This window comes from Halichoerus grypus, chromosome 8 (assembly GCF_964656455.1).
Source record: "Halichoerus grypus chromosome 8, mHalGry1.hap1.1, whole genome shotgun sequence".
Classification (NCBI taxonomy): Eukaryota; Metazoa; Chordata; class Mammalia; order Carnivora; family Phocidae; genus Halichoerus; species Halichoerus grypus.
This window is the reverse complement of record NC_135719.1, coordinates 67,311,489-67,329,890: the sequence shown is the minus strand read 5'-3', so window position 1 is coordinate 67,329,890 and position 18,402 is coordinate 67,311,489. Positions and strand designations below refer to the sequence as shown.

The 18,402-nt window shown below is 41.9% G+C and overlaps 1 protein-coding gene, 1 long non-coding RNA gene and 1 pseudogene across 2 annotated transcripts in view; 1 reads left to right on the top strand and 2 right to left on the bottom strand.

The window, feature by feature from the left end:
• Positions 1–1,749: 1,749 nt before the first annotated feature.
• Positions 1,750–2,340, bottom strand: LOC118521987 (transmembrane emp24 domain-containing protein 5 pseudogene; annotated as a pseudogene).
• Positions 2,341–12,105: 9,765 nt separating this feature from the next.
• B2M (beta-2-microglobulin) lies at positions 12,106–17,600 on the top strand. Its single transcript, XM_036070795.2, has 4 exons — positions 12,106–12,250; positions 15,433–15,708; positions 16,227–16,254; positions 17,063–17,600. Exons 1-3 carry the CDS (start codon positions 12,184–12,186, stop codon positions 16,238–16,240), a joined length of 357 nt encoding a protein of 118 aa, XP_035926688.1. The 5' UTR covers positions 12,106–12,183; the 3' UTR covers positions 16,241–16,254; positions 17,063–17,600.
• The window catches only part of LOC118521970 (uncharacterized), a 131,262-nt gene continuing 125,355 nt past the window's right edge, over positions 12,496–18,402 (bottom strand). The window contains exons 3-4 of the long non-coding RNA XR_013450477.1: positions 13,171–13,303; positions 12,496–12,992 (exon numbers count right to left, since the gene is read on the bottom strand). This is a non-coding gene — a long non-coding RNA (uncharacterized LOC118521970). The remainder of the gene's footprint in view (positions 12,993–13,170; positions 13,304–18,402) is intronic.

Below are 18,402 nucleotides of genomic sequence, written 5' to 3'. Positions count from 1 at the left end.
AAACTATTTAAAAGAACTTTTAGATGAAGATTCTTTTTATTGTTTCTGAAGATTTTGAGGGCTCAGGAAAGGAGATATTTATGTTAAGTCCAGGTCCTTTTAGCAATACTTCCTTCACAACTCCTGATAATCCATATTATCCAAACAGCAACCATGTCAAAATTAACATAACACCGTTGATGGATAATATAAAAATAAGATTCCTAATTTCTCTCACATTTCTTTTAAAATCCTATACTTTGGCTAAGTGCTGAATGTCTGTTAACACAGAAATCTATATCCTTATTGAGACTGAGAAATCTTTTTTTTTTTTTAAGATTTTATTTATTTATTTGAGAGAGAGAGAGCACAAGCCAGGGGTGGGGGGAGAGGCACCCCAGCATGGAGCCTGATACCGGGCTTGATCTCAGGACCCCGAGATCATGACCTGAGCCCAAGGCAGACCCTTAACCGACTGAGTGACCCAGGCACCCTGAGACTGAGAAATCTTTGACCATATTATTCACTTCTTCTTAAAAAAAAAAATTGTCCTAATTTAAATAAGAAAAGTATGACTTTGTCTTAGTCCATTTGAGCTGCTATAACAAAATACCAGAGACTGGGTCACTTATAAACAACAGAAAAATTTTTTTTCACCGTTTTAGAGGCTAAAAGTCCAAGATCAAGGTGCTGGCAGATTCAGTGTCTAGGGAGAGCCCACTTTCTATTCACAGATGGTGCCTTCTCACTGTGTCCTCACATGGTAAAAGGGAGGGGTGAGGGAGCTCCTCAGGGTCTCTTTTATAAATTCAGGAATCCCATTCATGAGGTATCCATCCTCATGACCTAATCACCTCCTAAAGTTCCCTCCTCCTAATACCATCACCTTGGGAGGGGATTTCAACGTATGAATGTGGTGGGGGAGAACGACACAAATATTCAGTCCGTAGCCATGAACTCTGGGGAATATAGGCTAGGTATATAAAACTATTATGTTTTTACCTATATTTTACATCGCAATATACTATTTGGATATACAAATCTCAAAAATGTTATTGTTTCTCAAAACTATGCTTCTATTTACATTATAGGAGAGGTGCATGTGCAGACCAAAGTTGAGACTTTGTCTTCCAAATCTATATTCAATCCATAATCAGGTAAGTCAGCTTTCTGGGATTAATCAGTAATTGCCACATTTACATGGAAACTTCTGGTTAAGAGAAACTTTTTTTCTTGAGAGAGAGAGAGAGAAAGTGGGGGTCGGGGGTAGGGTCAGGGGATGACGATGCAGAGGGAGAGAGAATCCTAAGCAGGCTCCATGCCCAGCGGGGAGCCCGACGTGGGGCTCGATCTCACCACCCTGAGATCATGACCTGAGTCGAAATCGAGTCAGACACTGAACCAACTGAGCCACCCAGGCGCCCCAAGAGAAACTTTTTAAAACAGATTGTTTGGTGTTGCATTTAGGCTCAATGTTCATTTATTTAAACCACCTGTGACATTTGAAAATTTTTTTCAAACGTAGGAAAATGTAGTTATTAATAGGGCTTCATTGAATTATACATAAAGTCTGCAAAATATTTCTGTTACACAATTAAGTACAACTGAATAAATATGATTAGACAAAAATACTTTCCTTTCACATTTAAATTATATTTGTTTCACACGTAAGACTGCCTGAAAGCAAGTTGGAAGAGACTGTTACTGATCTTGACTGTGCAACTTACTGCATTTCTCAGCCTCTTTTTTAAAAGTTAAGTAGTTTGAGTTTCAAGTTCTACTTTTCTACTTATCTTCAAACAGATGGTTTAGCATAAAACTTGAATGGGTGACACCATTGACCATCAAATTGTTTGTGGACCAGAAATCAACTCTATCAAAGTTGCTTCCTTGTATATTTCTTTCTATCATGAGCTTCAAATACTCTAAGCAGAATTTGGATATGACTACTTAACCCTGATTTGGTGATGATTATGATGGTGGTTCCATGATCCTCCAGGTTCTAGACCTTCTGGTTTCAGATCCAACACATCTGTGCCTATAATACATTCCCTCTTATTCTTGACCATGTCTTCCCATGCTATCCAGCATTAATTCCGAGAAAGTCACCTTTCAGAAATGGTGCTGAATAGACAGTCACCAATGTCAGTTTCCATCGTGTGTACTTCACCTGATTTTTTTCTATTCAAAAACTGAGGTTTTATTTCCCTCAGAGGCAAGATGAAAATCAATATACTATCCTACTTGGTCTGAAACTTGATAGTTGATCTCCAGCAAGGCCATCAGGGACATGGCCTGATGGAAGTCACTGTCCTGGAGGGCTGAGGCTGCCCCAGGAGCAGCCTGGCTCTTGTCACCCATGCTGTGGGGCTGGAAGAGGTAGACTCATTCAAGATGGCTGAGAACCTCCAGGCAAGAGTGGCAGTTGTCCTCAGAGCTGGGAGCAGAATCTGGGAAAAGGAGGGATCTAGGATGGACTGCAGTCACTTTCCCAACCCTCCCCCGCCTTTTCCCACTCCGGGCTCTCTTCCTTCTAACATTTTATTTTGAAAAACAAAAACAAGTTGAGAGGATGAAAAAATTAACTTCTATCTTTCACCTAGACATAGGTAACATTTGCCTAACAAATACCCTTTAGGCACACTCCTCTGCTGCATTAGCCAGTGTTGTTCCCAGTGCCTAGGGATTTTGGCTGAGGGAATCATGAATAGGAGACTCACTGAACAGGAAACACATATAACAAGCAAATATGTGAAGAACTGTTCAACCTAACTGCCTTTTAAAAATATGAAGTCAAGGGGGCCTGGGTGGCTCTATTGGTCACGGAATTGGAACCGACTCCTGATTTCACCTCAGGTCATTATCTCATGGGTCATAAAATGGAGCCCTGCCTTGGTCTCTGCCCTCAGTGGGGAGTTGGCTTGATGATTCTGTCCCTCTGCCCTTCCCCCCACTCAAGCACACACACACACACACACACTCTCTCTCTCTCTCTCTCTCTCTCTCTCGAACGCTCTCTAAAATAAATAAATCTTTAAAAAATATATGAAGTCAAACAAGGAGATGCAATTTTTCAATGATAATGACCAGCTTAGGGAAGAATGTGAGAAGATGAGCACTCTTTCTATTGGGCAGTGGAGTGTAACCTCGTACAAAGTCTACGGAGGGCAATTTCAGTGTAGAGGATGTGGTATAATAGGAAAAAACTGGAAATGTCCCCAATACAGGATTGGGTAAAAAAGTATGGTATATTCATGTCATGAAATACAGTTGACTCTTGAACAACGTGGGTTTGAAGCATGTGGATCCACCTATAGGTGGATTTTTTTTCTCCCATAAATACAGTACAGTGCTGTAAATGTGTTTTCCTTATGATGTTCTTAATATTTTCTTTTCTCTTAGCTTTATTGTAAGAATATAGTATATAATGCATATACAAAATATGTGTTAATTGAATGTTTATATTATTGGTAAGGCTTCCAGTCAACAGTAGGTCATTAGTGGTTAACCTTTTGAGGAATCAAAGTTATATGCAGATTTTCAACTGCACGGGCCGGCGGGGGGAGGGGGGGTTGCCTATAATCCCCATGCTGTGCAAGGGGCAACTGTATTATGAAAGCCTGAAAAAACTACATAGATCTCTATTATTATTGAAATATGGATATATTGTCCATGATATATAGTTAAATAAAAAAACCTATTTGCAAAGAAATCTATGCAGAATAATCACATCTTTGTAACCATGTAGATCCATATTTATATCTGTATATGAATAGACGAAGTCTAGAAACAAACATCAATTCATTAGCAGTAGTTATCTTTGGGTGGTGGCTTAACAGACAATTTAAATTATTTTTATTCTTACCTATATAGTCTGAATTTTTCATAATGAATATGAATTTTATAATTAGAAAAAACATGAAGCTATGTGGAAAAGCTTTTTAAAATATCAAACAAAAAATGCCTCAAAGACAAATGAGTTAAAAAAAGAAAAAAACCCAGTTTCACTGCACCTGCATCATGATCTAAGGGATAAAGTCCACATTCTTTCCTTGGCACCAAAGTCCTCTGCATGCTCTTTAACCCCTCCAGGTGGAATTAATTGCTTTCCTGGAATCATAATTTAGTCACACGTCTCTAAACCAGAGTCTCTGAGCTCTTTGAAGAAAGATGTTCCCCCAGTGCCAGTCCAGTGCCCAGCACTTAGCAAGGTGCTCAGTAAAGGTTTGTTGAATGATTGAATGATTGTGGTGCACACTGAGATCTGATGGATGGATCAGGGCCAGGCTAAGAAGAAAGAAGCCAACACTTTGGGAGACCTTTGTCTAGAAGGACTAGAAGGCTCTTCCTGTTCCCCTCCTTCTCTGTTTAACACTGGCAAGAGCAGGCAGGGCAGAAGTGGTTTAGCCCACTTGGCGTGTGGCGTCTGTGAAATGGTCCAGAAAAGGTAGTTGGGACTAAGCCAGGTTGGCGAGGGTAGTGATGGGAGGGGCAAGACCAAAGCTCCTGACCAGCCCAGGTTTCTGCCCAACTCCCACCCCTTCAGCTATCCAGCTGACAATAGCCCTTCCTCAAACACGAGTGTACCAAAAATGCACTATATGGCTAGAATCTGGCTAACCATCAGGTAAACTTGACTTTGAAAGGCAAATATTTCTACTGAACTAGGCTCCTGGCAACCAAGGCCCAAATATTCATGATTCTGAAAAAGGGGCATGAATTGTTTTTTTCTCGCTGCTGTAACACCACACATTGCACAAATTACCACAAACTTCGTGGCTTAAAACAACACAAATTATCATCTTACGGTTCTATAAGTCACAAGTCTAACATAAGTTTCAGGGGGTTAACATTAAGGCAGGGCTGCTTTCCTTTCTAGAGGCTCCAGAGGAGAATCTGTGCTTCCTGATAATCTCAAGGGGAGATGCAAAGTCCCTTACACCATTCACATTCATTAGGACATGAACAGCTGGGTGGGTGGGGCATTATTCTGCTTACCACAAGGTATGATATGGAGAAAAGTCTAAATTGTTAATAATAAGAAACCAGTTCTGTACATAATGACATAGAAAATAGCTATATTATTGGGGCGCCTGGGTGGCTCAGTCGTTAAGTGTCTGCATTCAACTCAGGTCATGATCCCAGGGTCCTGGGTTCGAGCCCCACATTGGGTTCCCTGCTCTGCGGGAAGCCTGCTTCTCCCTCTCCCACTCTCCCTGCTTGTGTTCCCTCTCTCGCTGTGTCTCTCTCTGTCAAATAAATAAATAAAAATCTTAAAAAAAAGAAAGAAAATAGCTATATTATTAAACTAAAATAATCAAGTTCAGTTCATATGTATACAATGATCCAAATTTTGTGGAACCCCCCCTTCCCCTCACTAAACTCTGAGGGTGAGCTCACTGAACCACCTTCCACCTGTCACAGCCTGGCTTCTTGGGGTAGATGGTGGAGTCCATCTCACCTTCTCACATCCTCAGGACATCGAGTGGCCAGAGGGGTCAGTCCCATCTCAGGTTCTGCTGTCATTGGTCATTGGATAAAAAGACTTTTGGCTAATTTTAGAAATGATAAATTATCTTTTAGCAAACTCATTTGTGGCAAGTTGATCTACAGTTGCAACAATGATGATAAATAATAAAATAAGGGGAAAAAATCACAAACTCACCAAACTTCTATTTTCTGACTTCCTCCTTTGTTTTTGACTGCTCCAATTGTGTGTATGGTGGCTCTTGTATATACATCTCTCGCCTTTTGGTGTTTTTGTTTTGTTTTGTTTTAGATTACTGATTTTTTACTAAACAATTCTTCCTGGTTTCTTTACAGTCTTCTTTTAGGAGAAGAGTTTTCAGCAAGTCCCTGCCTTCTGAGCAAAGAACAAAGTGGTGTCTGGCTACTGGACACCTAACAATGAAAAAAGAAAAAGGAGAAGAGTTTAGAAAGGTCCAAGACATCAGAGAGTAGAGAGCATACAATCAAATTCAGGTCCAACAGAGCAGGGGAAAACCAGAAAGGACCACATATACTAACTGGCCAGTATCAGCTAAGCAAGCTGAAAAGTGGGAAGCTGGGGTTTAGAGAAATTTGCCAAAAGGGAAAAGGGGCATTTAAAGGAGAGTTGTTTTGTTTTTTTTTTTTAAAGATTTTATTTATTTGAGAGAGAGAGCATGAGCAGGAGGAAGGGCAGAGGGAGAGGGAGAAGCAGACTCCCTGCTGATCAGGGAGCCCGATGAGGGACTTGATCCCAGGACCCTGGGATTGTGATCTGGGCTGAAGGCAGACGCTTAACCGACTGAGCCACCCAGGTACCTGAGTTTTGATTTTTAATAGTGCTGCATGGAATCTAAAGCAGGATAGAAAATCCAAGTTGGAATTCTTCAATTTTTTTTAAGATTTTATTTATTTATTTGAGAGAGAGAGAGAGAGCTCTCATGGGGGGGAGGGGCAGAGGGAGAGGGAGAAACAGACTACCCGCTGAGCAGGCAGGGTTTGACCCCAGGCTGGGGGCTCCACTGGGGTGGAAGTGGGGGGTGCGGCTGGTGAAGGGGGGAAAACCCAGGATCCTGGGATCATGACCTGAGCTGAAGGCACACGCTTAGCCAACTGAGCCACCCAGGTGCCCCAGAATTCTGTAGTTTTTAAATAGAAACTGAGATGCAGACCTGAGAATTTATGAGGTTGGAAAACATGGATTGAAAAGAGGCTGTGCCAGTAACTCAGTCACTGGGTGTAATATCCCCAGGGATGGTGCCCAAGCCCTGGCTCCTGGGTTGTCCTGTTGCCCCCACACTGGTAGGGGGTTTTGGCTTCTGCATTTACTTAACACTTTCCTTCATCCAAGCTGACAACTGATGAGACCTCTAATCCCTCTTAGAGTGGGTGCTGTGTTCCAAACTATACTAGTCTTTGTAGTTATAATTTTAAAGTTCCTCACTTTCCAAACTAAATACAATATATATCCATGGCAGGATAAGCACCACACCTTAATGGTTTCGGGGGGTGGGGTGGGGAGAGTGAAATAAGAGACAGACGAAGGAACTTTCACTTTTACTTTGTTTGCATTTTTCCAATGGGCATTACAGTCATGTGTTGTGCTTGTAATTAAAAATAAAAAATACCTTAAATACTGTAGTTACTGTCAAGAGGATTTGAGAGAAATCGGAATTTCATAGGTCTGTAGTGCTTGATGTTTTTAATACCAAATGTGTATGGTTTTCCCAATAAAAACAAGTTGGCAATTGAGAGAGCTTGGTGGTTACACACAAACCTGGGGCAGAGATTCCCCACCATCTGGATATCTTAACTGTCTTGAATCTTCCCATGTACTCTTCCTCAAATAGCGATAATTGTACTTACTTTATATTGCTCTTGTGAAGTATCTTCTTTTCTTTTTTTTTTTTAAGATTTTATTTATTTATTTGACAGAGAAAGACACAGTGAGAGAGGGAACACAAGCAGGGGGAGTGGGAGAGGGAGAAGCAGGCTTCCCACAGAGCAGGGAACCTGACGTGGGGCTTGATCCCAGGACCCTGGGATCATGACCTGAGCCAAAGGCAGACGCTTAACGACTGAGCCACCCAGGAGCCCCAGTGAAGTATTTTCCCCCTCCTATGTACAGTGTCTGACTTAGCAGCTATCAAAAAAAAAAAAAAAAAAAAAAAAGACTCGTACTGTGTTCCATTTCCTTTGGGCCTGTTGCCCATTATGTAACAGCTCTCAAATCTGACCATCAGCACAGACACCTCAGGTGGGTGCTAATAAATTAATTATTGTGCTGATTTTAGCTCAAGATTGGAATCTCCTGGTGGGCAGAGTCTGTTGTCCCCTTCTGCTTTTTTGTTACAGTACTTTCCACAAAGCCTGCACTTAACTGACATTTGCTCAGTTTAATGAAATTGAACTCAAAAGATTGAGGACTTCCAGTCTCCAGATAGACCTAACCAGGATGTACTTTTAGACAGGCAATAACCTACAAACTCCTTAAATTAAACCACTTAACAATAGTCATCTCTGGGTTGTAGGATTACCAGTTTTAATTTTTTCTTTTTTAGAAAAGATTTTATTTATTTGAGAGAGAGAGAGACAGCATGAGCAGGGAGAGGGGCAGAGGGAGAAGCAGACTCCCTGCTGAGCGGAGAGCTGACTCTGGACCTGAGCTGAAGGCAGATGCTTAACTGACTGAGCCACCCAGGCGCCCCTAATTTTATTCTTCATGGTTTTCAGTATGTTCCAATTTTCTAGCTTGTGCATATATTACTTTTGTGGGCAGAAAAAAAAATGTCTGTTAAGAAATAATCCTACACATCTCGGTGCTGGTTCCTGTTTATCTACTTCCCCTTACCTTCTCATATGCTTTTAATCCTTGCCCAGAACTCCAAGCCAGCCAATGAATCCTTCCATTGAACTCCTTCTCTGAAAGTGATTTTCTAGTGGAAATTATGGGGCCTTTGGAATCAGACAGGCCAGTGTTTGAATCCCAGCCCAGTATGAATGTGGGCAAGTATCTTACCTCTCTATCTCCTCATCTGTAAATGAAAGTAACACCTACCTTCTAGATTGTTGTGTGGTTTGGGTCAGCAGCTTCACAAACTTTAATTTGTATATGGAACACCTGGGATGTTACTAAAATGCAGACTCTGGTTTAATGTGTCTGGGATGGACCCAAGAGCGTGCATTTCTAAGAACGCCTAGGTTTTGCTGATGCCAATGATGTATAGACCACACTTTGAATCGCAAGGGATTAATGACATAACATTTGAAAAAGCCCTGGCACAAATGTCCTACCTATGCTCGGTCTTCTCCTCTTGAATGGGCCTGGTTTTCCTGGCTGTTTGGATGGGCCCATCTCAGAAAACTGCTGACCGAAATCCACTTGGTGCAACCCAACTCATTTGAGCATTAACCTATTCCTATTTTCTCCCCACTTTAGTATTGTTCTTTTTCTTTCTGTTCAAGTACTTCGTTCTTCCTCTGCCTGACAACAACACAGGTATCTGTGCTTTTTGGGGTTTTTTTAATAGCTTTATTCAGGTATAATTGACATACAATAAATTGTACTTAAACTGTACAGTTTAATAATTTCTAAAATATGTATACATCCATGAAATCATCATCAAACTCAAGATAAACTCATCTCCATCAACCTAAAGTTTCTTTATCTTCCTGACTCTCCCCTACTCTGCACCTTCCTGAAACCACTCATCTGCTTTCTGTTCCATAGATTAGTTTGCCTTTTCTAGAGTTTTATATAAGCAGAATCGTACAGTATATACTCTTTTTTTGTCTGGTCTCTTTCATTCAGCACAATTATTCCATCCATGTTGTTGTGTACAGTACTTCATTCCTTGCTTATTGCTGATAGTATTACACTATATGGGTATACCACAATTTGTTTATCCAGTCACCCGTTGATGGACGTTTGGATTGTTTCCAGCTTTTGGCTATTACAAATAAAGTTGCTATGAATATTTGTGTACAGGTCTTTGTATAAACATATGCTTTTATTTTCTCTTGGGTAGATACTTAGAATACCCAAGGCTGGATCATATGGGCAGTATATATTTAACTTTTTAAAAAACTGTCAAATTATTTTCCAAAGTGATTGTATCATTTTACATGATATGAGAGTTCCAGTTCTTCCACATTCTTGAAAATATTTACTGTTTTTTAAAAAGATTTATTTTATTTATTTGAGAGAGAAAGAAAGAGTGAGTGGAGGGGGAGGGTCAGAGGGAGAGAATCTTCAAGCAGACTTCTCACTGAGCAGGGAGCCCAACACCGAGCTTGATCTCATGACCCTGAGATCATGACCTGAGCTGAAACCAAGAGTCGGGCGCTTAACTGACTGAACCACCCAGGCACCCTGAAATATTTACTATTTTGAATAAACATTCACTGTAAAAAAAATTTTTAGGAAGGTCATACAGGCAAAAAAAAAAAAATTCCAGCTGTTATTCCCATGACTGGGAGATAACACTATTAAATTGCCGTGTTTGTAGATTTCCACAAGTTTACCCTACTAAACAAACAGTGCTCTCAGTTAAAAAAAGTTTTGGGGCACCTGGGCCGTACAGTCGGTTGAGCGTCTGACTCTTGGTTTTGGCTCAGGTTGTGATCTCAGGGCTGTGAGATGGAGCCTGGTATCAGTCTCCACCCTCAGCACAGAGTTGGCTTGGGATTCTCTCTCCCTCTCCCACACCCCCCCTTTTGCTCTCTCTCTCTCTCTCTCAAATAAATAAGTCTTTAAAAAAAAGTTTTTTATCTCATTTTCATTCTCACTATTCAAAGCATGTCATAAATGGAAATTTAAGAAAAATACAGTTCTCCAAACACAAAAAACTGAAAAATATATTTTCTCTGTCTTTATTGCATTTTAAAATGACTTTTTAAATTGATTTTCTAAGTGAATAGGTCAGAATCTATCTATAGTGAATTTTAAGGATAGTATTTCTCTGTGATGTAGTAAACAGAGAATTTAGAGGTGAAAAATAGCCCTGTGTCTTCCTATACTCCCAGGGAACTAGAAAACAATTCAACACGAACATTTCAGGCGTTAAGAGCCTTAAATGAGTTTTTTTAAAAACACAAACAAATGAGAGAAGCAAGAATGTCTTTACTCATAACTTTATGCATAACTATTATTCTTATATTTCGAGAGAATTATGGATAGAGCTGGTAGGAAAACTAGGTAAAAAACATCAATAATTATAGTATGCTTGTTAAACATAAAACACTCTGTTAGGAACAGTGTGAGGCTCTCTGTGCAGTCTCTCATTTCATTAGGTCCGTGGAGAGTATTCTACTTTTTCTAGTTCAGACATGGCTTCCATAATAGGGGTTATTACAAGGTCTAAAAACATGTAAGAGAAATATATAACATATTTGTTGTTTCCTTGGGGAATCACAACCCAACTCCTTTTAACTGAAAACCGTGGTGATTTCCAAGATCTCTGTCCTGCCCCATGGTTCACTTCCTCTCCTCACTGTTCCACTGAGAGACTGGTGGACTCAGCTGCCATGTGATGTCAGCATCTTTTTTAAGGTATCTCTGGAGTATAGGTTTTCTTAAGTGGTTTAACATGGTTATGCTCTTACAGTCAGTAGGTTTGACTTCTTTGGCTGGGCCCATGGCCGAAGCAATCCAAATTCTCACTAAAATTTCAGTGCCCTTATCTTCCAAGTGTCTAAAGCATGAATGCAATGGCATCAGGAGAGTTTGAATCCTAGTCTCAGCTTTTGTTTTCCCTTATCCATAAAAATTAGTGGGGTAATTCCTATTTCCTACTGTTTATTCCTATATTTACTGGTTTGTTCATTCAATCAATCATTCATTCATTCCATTTACCGAATGCCTACTATGTGCCAAACCATTCTAATGTGGTAATTCACAGGGAATGATGTATACCTAAAGAGGTCTGTAAACTCTAAGGCTCTAGGCAGTTACTGTTTTGCTATCAGTGGTTTTGTTTTTCCCACAAATCAACAAAACGAAGAAAATTAGTTAAACAAAAGCAGGAAGATACAGAGAATTTCTTGGCACAGGGCTTTATTTACAAAAAGAAACTTTTGCCTGAAGGAATTCAGGAGGCAGGAAGGTCCTTGTCCATTCTGTACGGTTCTCTGAGCCGTCCTCAGGTGGCCTCGAGGTTCCTGGACTATTTTTCTTGCCCAAAGAATCCAGAAACCCTACATTATATTCCTGGGTCGTAGTTATTAATCAAAGTTCTTATTCTGCCCCCCACCATTCATCCTTTGTCCACTCTCTTAATCTTTGTGGGCTTGAGTTTTCTCGAACGAAAACCACAGGTCCTAAGGTCCCACCTGGCTGGGACATGGTAAGCAAGTTACTCTGAGGCTGGATGGTTCTCAAAGAGAGAGCGCTGGACCAAGGTAGGTCCAGCCCAAGTTCTACGGTAGGAGGCCCTCTCCCCAGGCTCTGGCGCGCACCCAAGTCGGAGCGCGCGGGTCTAGGGACAGCGAAACCACTCGGTCCAACCCATGCCTTTCTAAGCATCACGGGGCCTTACAGGAAAATGAAACTGAAACCGGGAAAGTCCCTCTTTCTAACCTGGCCAGTCCTCGAGCGCTAGGAGACGAGTGACGGCCCCTGCCAGAAGGGTGCTGATTGGCGGTGCGCGCATGGAATATAAGTGGAGGCGCGGGGCGGACGGCCAGTCCTAGTGTCGCGCTGCTCGTGTTTGGGTGGTGATGGCGCCTCTCCTGACCTTCGTCTTCGTCGGGCTGCTCTCTCTCTCCGGCCTGCATGCCGTCCAGTGTGAGTGTCCGCTCTTGCCCTAGCCCTTCTCCTGTGCCCCAATCTTTTTGGCATTCTCCGCATTAACTCTGTAGCTCACCCACCCCTCCTCCTCCCTAGTTCTTCTCCCCGGCCTGGGGCTAGCAGCGGGCTTGGTCTGCGGGTGGGGAAGCGGTGGGTGGCCGGGGAGTGGGGAGCTGGGAGGGGGTGCGAGCCCAGGACGCAAGCCTCTTTTTTCTTCTTCGGGAGAGGGGGACGCGGGAGGCCTCCGGCATGTGCGTGCCGGGTGGGTCAGGACAAAGTTTCGGGGTGATGACAGACTTCGGAACGGCAGAGGTTTCTCTTCCGCGGAACCTCTAGCTACCCGGGTGCCGCTGTCTGCCTGGGAGGGCGGGAAGGCGGGTCCCAAAAGCGGGGAGGCGAGGGCTGTGAAAGGGTGGGGACATCGGTCTGGGCTTTGCGGGAGGCACCGCGCGCATCCATCAGTCCGCTGCAACTGCTCTTCTCGGATCCCGGGGGCTTCGGGCTTACTTCGCAACGCCCGGCTGGTTGCCCGCCCCACGAATATGCGGCGAAACCGCGGGGGAGGAATTCACACGTGGAGTTTGTAGAATGTTTGGAGGTGTTACAGAGCGCTTTGACATCATTAATTCACTTGTTACCGTTCCTTGTCGCTTTTAATAATCGTTAAGAGCTAGTTGTTATTGATAAGGAGCGTGCTGGGGACGTTGTGTGCTTTATGCCATTTGGTTCCGAGATGAGCCTACGATGTAAATGCAATGGTTAATATCATCAGCATTTCATACATAAGGAAACTGAGACACCAAGAGTTTAAGTAACTTCATCACCAACACGGGGGAGAAATGGCAGACAATCTAGCGGGAGCAGAGCTTTTTGTGCGGGTCTGCGCCCTTTGGCTGCAAACTGCGGTTTTTCAGTACCTCCTCGTCAGCTTCTGGTGAGATTCTTGCCAGCAAGCTGGAGAGCCTGGGGCCCTGTTGCCTTTTCTTCACAGAGGGCTTCCTCTTTGGCTCTTTGCCTGGTTCTTTCCAAGATGAACTAAGCTTCTACTTTCTGTTTTGAAAAAGCGAAGGTTTACCAGTCAGGGAGATTGTAAAACCAGTGATAAGGGTAATCAACACGGTTACCCAGGTCGTCTGTCAGGGACACTCTACATCCTGAGCACGTTCTAAATATCCCGCAATATACCAGAACCCTCCTATTTTCCCCTCACAAAAGCTTCTGTGAAGCGGGGGTTTTGATCATGGAAAAAAGTATTTAATTTATAATCTATTTACAAAATAAAGCACAAATACTGTTACTGATATTTGCTGGCAACCATAGAAAACATTTTAAAAATAACAAGCTGACATTAAAAGAAAAATCTTAATTTGAAAATTTCCAAAGTAGTACATGCCATGAATAGACAATTTCTAGAAGATACTCTGGAGGGGCGCCTGGGTGGTTCCTTCGGTTAAGCATCTGCCTTCGACTCGGGTCATGATTCCGGGGTCCTGGAATTGAGCTCCACCTAGGGCTCTCTGCTCAGCGGGGAGTGAGCTTCTCCCTCTATGCTCTCTCTCTCTCTTTCTCAAATAAATAAATAGAAATCTTAAAAAAAAAAAAAAAAGATAAGAAATGGGTAATGATGATTTGCCTCTGGGGGTCTATTTTTTGCTCTGTCCCCTGTGTGGGTTTTGTTTCACTGTGGACATAAATTGATGTTTCCCTTAAGCTTCAGAAGCTCAACTAACTGTCCCAAAGTCACAGAACCAGTGAGTGGCTGAGCCCAGATTCAAACCCAGGCCTTGTCTGATACTTGTCCACCTCTTAGAAAAGGTTATTGTGATGTTCTTGCAGAACCCTGCCTGGCTTCCTCAAAGAGAGAATTCTAGGCCTGATGAACCTGTGCTCTGACTCTTATGGCATTTATTATGTTCTAATTATTAGAAGTTCCAATACAAAGAGCTTTCTGATTTGTCTTCATTTTTAACTTTATGGAAAAAATCAGGGCTTCATTGGGATCCCTAGGCTAGCTCCTGGTGGGGCTGGTGACCTTTCCTTTGATGACAGGGTGTTTCTAGACAGATAAACCTGGTCAGAGTAGCCTAGTACTCCTCCTCCCCACCACCTCCTGGACATGGAGGAGCCGCCCTTTAGTAAACAGATACACCGCATATACGTGTATTTAAAAGTGAATTATACACATATATTAGTGTCAATCTGTACATTTAGTGGCAGTAACAGTTCTCTTCATTGGATGAAAAATATGGAATGGAGTTTATATAGTTTCTTTCCATTACCTCCAGGGATGGTCTAGTTATGCATCCTATTTTGGAAACTACTGTTCTATAGCAGCAACATATTCCCAACGTGGCAGTTAGAGCAATCACTTGAGGGTGCTAATTAAAAATGCAAATACCAGTATGCACACATTACCCTACTTGGTCACAGTGGAGAGTATGTTCTTTCTCATTTGCCACAGTCCTCACCCTGCCCTATTGTTCTTACCCAGCCCAATTCACTCATTTATGGTATTTCTGGCTTCTGTACGCATTTAAGTTTGGTTTGAGGCAATAATAATAACAATATCTGCCATTTCCAGAGCAATTGCATTATACTAGACGCTTAATACATATTGAGAAGTCAGATGGGTGTGGATCTAGGCAGGAGCAGGAACCAAAAAGGAAAGGAATCAACATTAAAAAAAAAAAAAGATGGGCTCAAACAAGGTACAATAACATAAGTTTTTTGATGTGGCTATTATGAAGAGTGTGTGAAGTGAGAAATGAAGTTTGAAAAGTAGGTTGGGGCCAAATCATGAGGACTCTTGAGAGATGTGTGAAGAATTATATGGGTGCTAATAAGCCATCAAAAGTTCTTGAGAGTCTCCACCGCGAAAGGTTAAGGATTTGGCACAAATTCCAGTGACAGAAGATGATACTACTAGAAATCTGCTAGAAAAAAAACAAAAAGCCAGGAGTAGAGGAATTATGTGGAAAAAATACTAAGTCGTGGTTTTAGCCCTCAAAATGGATGTAGCCTTTTGGAAAAGTGGAAGTTCATTTGGCCAGAGTAGAAATGGAATTGGGAGAAATCAGTCATCAAATTTAAACATTTGTTGCCTGATATAGCTTTAGACCAAGGTAGTCCCAAGTGAAATACTCTGCAATTTTCATTTGTCTTTCCCTTATGTCCCTCAGATGCTCCAAAAATTCAGGTTTACTCACGTCACCCAGCAGAGAATGGAAAGCCAAATTTCCTGAACTGCTACGTGTCAGGGTTCCACCCACCAGAAATTGAAATTGAATTGCTGAAGAATGGAGAGAAGATGAAGGCAGAACAGTCAGACCTGTCTTTCAGCAAGGACTGGACTTTCTATCTTCTGGTCCACACTGAATTCACTCCCAATGGACAGGATGAATTTAGCTGCCGTGTAAAGCATGTTACTCTCAATGAGCCCCAGATCGTTAAGTGGGGTAAGTTTTTAAGTTCTTTCCTTAGCTACTGACAGTTGTATCTGAGTATAGGCATAGCTTAAAGCTGCTTTGATATAAAAAAAATCTGCATACTGGGATTGACAGGGAACATTATTAAAGCTCTGGTAGGTGGCACCTTCTGAGACACCTCTGGACAGCCTGAGCCCCGAAACAGTAGTTTCCCTATAGCAGAAACAGGGAGCGGCAGCAGCCCGCACCTGCACAAATGCACATGAGCTCCCCGGGTTTCCTACCTACTGGCCTCCTTGGGCTTTCCTGACAGCCTCATGGATTAGAACCATCAAAGGTCTCAGGGAGGCACAGGCCTTTGTCTGTAGGCCCTGCTCTCCTAGTGCCCTATCCAGTACTCCCTGGCTGGGTTGGGATCTGAGGCTAGTAGGCAAGATTGGGCCCTACTGGGTATTCAGGGTTAGGGACAACAAATGTTTTAGGCATTTGTTAGTAGTATTTTAAAAGTAAAGCTTACTCTCTTTCTTTCTCTGTTTTCTTTTTCGCAGAGCGAGACAACTAACCAACATCATGGAGGTAGGTTTCTAACCTTAAGAAAATAACTTTTCTTGTTTTGCTGTCCTGGGAACTATTTACAGACAACTCTGTAGGATAACCCTCATTATAGGAAAGACATTAATCAGGGTAGCATTTCAGCAGGTAAGAAGGAATCCTACGGGGAATGTGGAGTGGCATGAGAAAGGTGTGTGCCCCAGTCTAAAGCTGCCAGTGTCCCTAGCCCTCTAAAAAAGTCAGAGGAGCTGTTGGAGTACTCTACCAGGATAGAGGCAGCTAGTTACCCACACTACCTGCGAGGATTTCATCTTTCTTCTTCCATTTCTGTGGTGGGCATCCCTGGGCCTTCAGACATGAACTGTTCTCTTCCTTTGCATAGCAGTTGCTTTATTACTCAGCAGTGTGAAAGAGGGAGGAATTGGACTTCTTTGCATTGTTGGAGTCCAGAGGTAGAAAATCCAGCTTTTCCGTGAAATTCATCTCCACAGGGTACCATGCTACTGAAAACCTATTCAAATTTCCTGTTACATCCTAGCACAGGGAAATTCGTTTAAGAGAGCCTCAGAGAGTTTGGGTGACCTGCCCGGAGTCACACAGTTACTAAATGGGAGAGCTGGGATCTGAACTCTAATACCAGCCTTCTTTCCTGTAAGGTTGTGGGAGAACCAGTGGGATAAATTAATGGGCTATGCTCTTTGTAATGGGTTTGGAAAACTGTCTGCAGCTATTTCTTTTACAACATAGCAAAAGTTGGACAAATTTGGTGGTGCGACCTATAATCTAAATAAAATAAATGTATTTGCTAACAAATCTATTTTCTTTTTTCCAGGTTTGAAGATGGTGCATTTAGATTGAAGAAATACTGTGTTCTTTTTAATGCTGATATGCTTTTATGCTTTTTGAATACCGATCATAAAGTTATATTGATGATGATACAAATATAATCTACATGCTAATTCTACATTGGTCATTGTGTCACTATATTTGACCTTCTGGGCAGGTAGCTGTAGTTGTGGGGCTGGAAGCTTAGAGGTGGGGAGGGGAGAATTCTCATGTTCACCATCAATATCTTGGTCAGATCTGAACTGTTCAGTCTATTCACACAAAACTGGATAAGAAGATAGTTATGCATGTTTAGAGTTAATTTGCAATTTGCATACTTTGTTTAGAATTTGGGGGAAATTTTTGAAATTTGAAATTTTGAAATTTGAAAACTGAAAGATAATTGTCAAATTATTGGAAATTTGTTATAGTGGGTAAGACACTGTCATGTAAAATTCATATTCATCTCTTACATCAGAGACATTGTTCCACGTAATTTGACTTATGTTAATTTTGTTTCAATAATTAAAACAATGGTAAAACTTGATGTGTTCAGTTTTCTTATATATCAGTCCCTCTCTTCCCTTTTCTTTTCCTTTTTTTTTTTTTGAAGGTTTTATTTATTAGAGAGAGAGAACACAAGCAGAGGGAGGGGCAGAGCTGAGCAGGGAGCCCACTTCAGGGCTCCATCCCAGGACCATGGGATCATAACCTGAGCTGAAGGCAGGTACTTAACTTACTGAGCCACCCAGGTGCCCCCCCTCCTTTGTTTTCAAACAGGAAAACAGTTTTCCTGTCCTCCTGGAAAAGAGTGTAAACCCCTGTTATATAGGGCTTGATTCACGGTGGAAGGGGCCTCAGCAATCCGCATTTTACAGATGAGGAACAAGATGCCAGGGAAATTAAATGACTTAGGGTGACACAGTGATCTGCTGGGAGACCATGTCTGTTTTTAGCCAGTATTCTGTTCCTTGGGCCAAGACACAAGGAATGTGCAGACTCTAAGAGGAATCAAAAGTACCTGAGGGTTTCATATTTTAGCAAGCAATAGATAAACTTTGAATGAAAAATACTAGATTTTTCAATTTCAAAATATAGTTCATACATGCAGCATTGTGCATTTGTTTGACCAAGAATTTGTTAGTGCTAAGTACTGACAAGATGAATAAAACACAAAACTGTTCTCAAATTGCTTCAGTTTAGTGGAGGGGCAGACATGTGATCAAACAATTAAAAAACATCCTGATAAAGAGTATAATGTAGGTATGCCCAAAGAACTAGGTGATAGGAAAATGTGTTCAGGGAACAACAAGAAACTTTAGGTGTTAGGGAAGCCGTTTGCTTGAG

What these genes read in the sequence shown, in the direction of transcription:
- B2M (XM_036070795.2), top strand. Translation starts at nt 12,184, where the DNA reads ATGGCGCCTCTCCTGACCTTCGTCTTCGTCGGGCTGCTCTCTCTCTCC. An exon ending in CGGCCTGCATGCCGTCCAGT is followed by an intron (nt 12,251 to 15,432) that starts GTGAGTGTCCGC and finishes TATGTCCCTCAG; the next exon opens with ATGCTCCAAAAATTCAGGTT.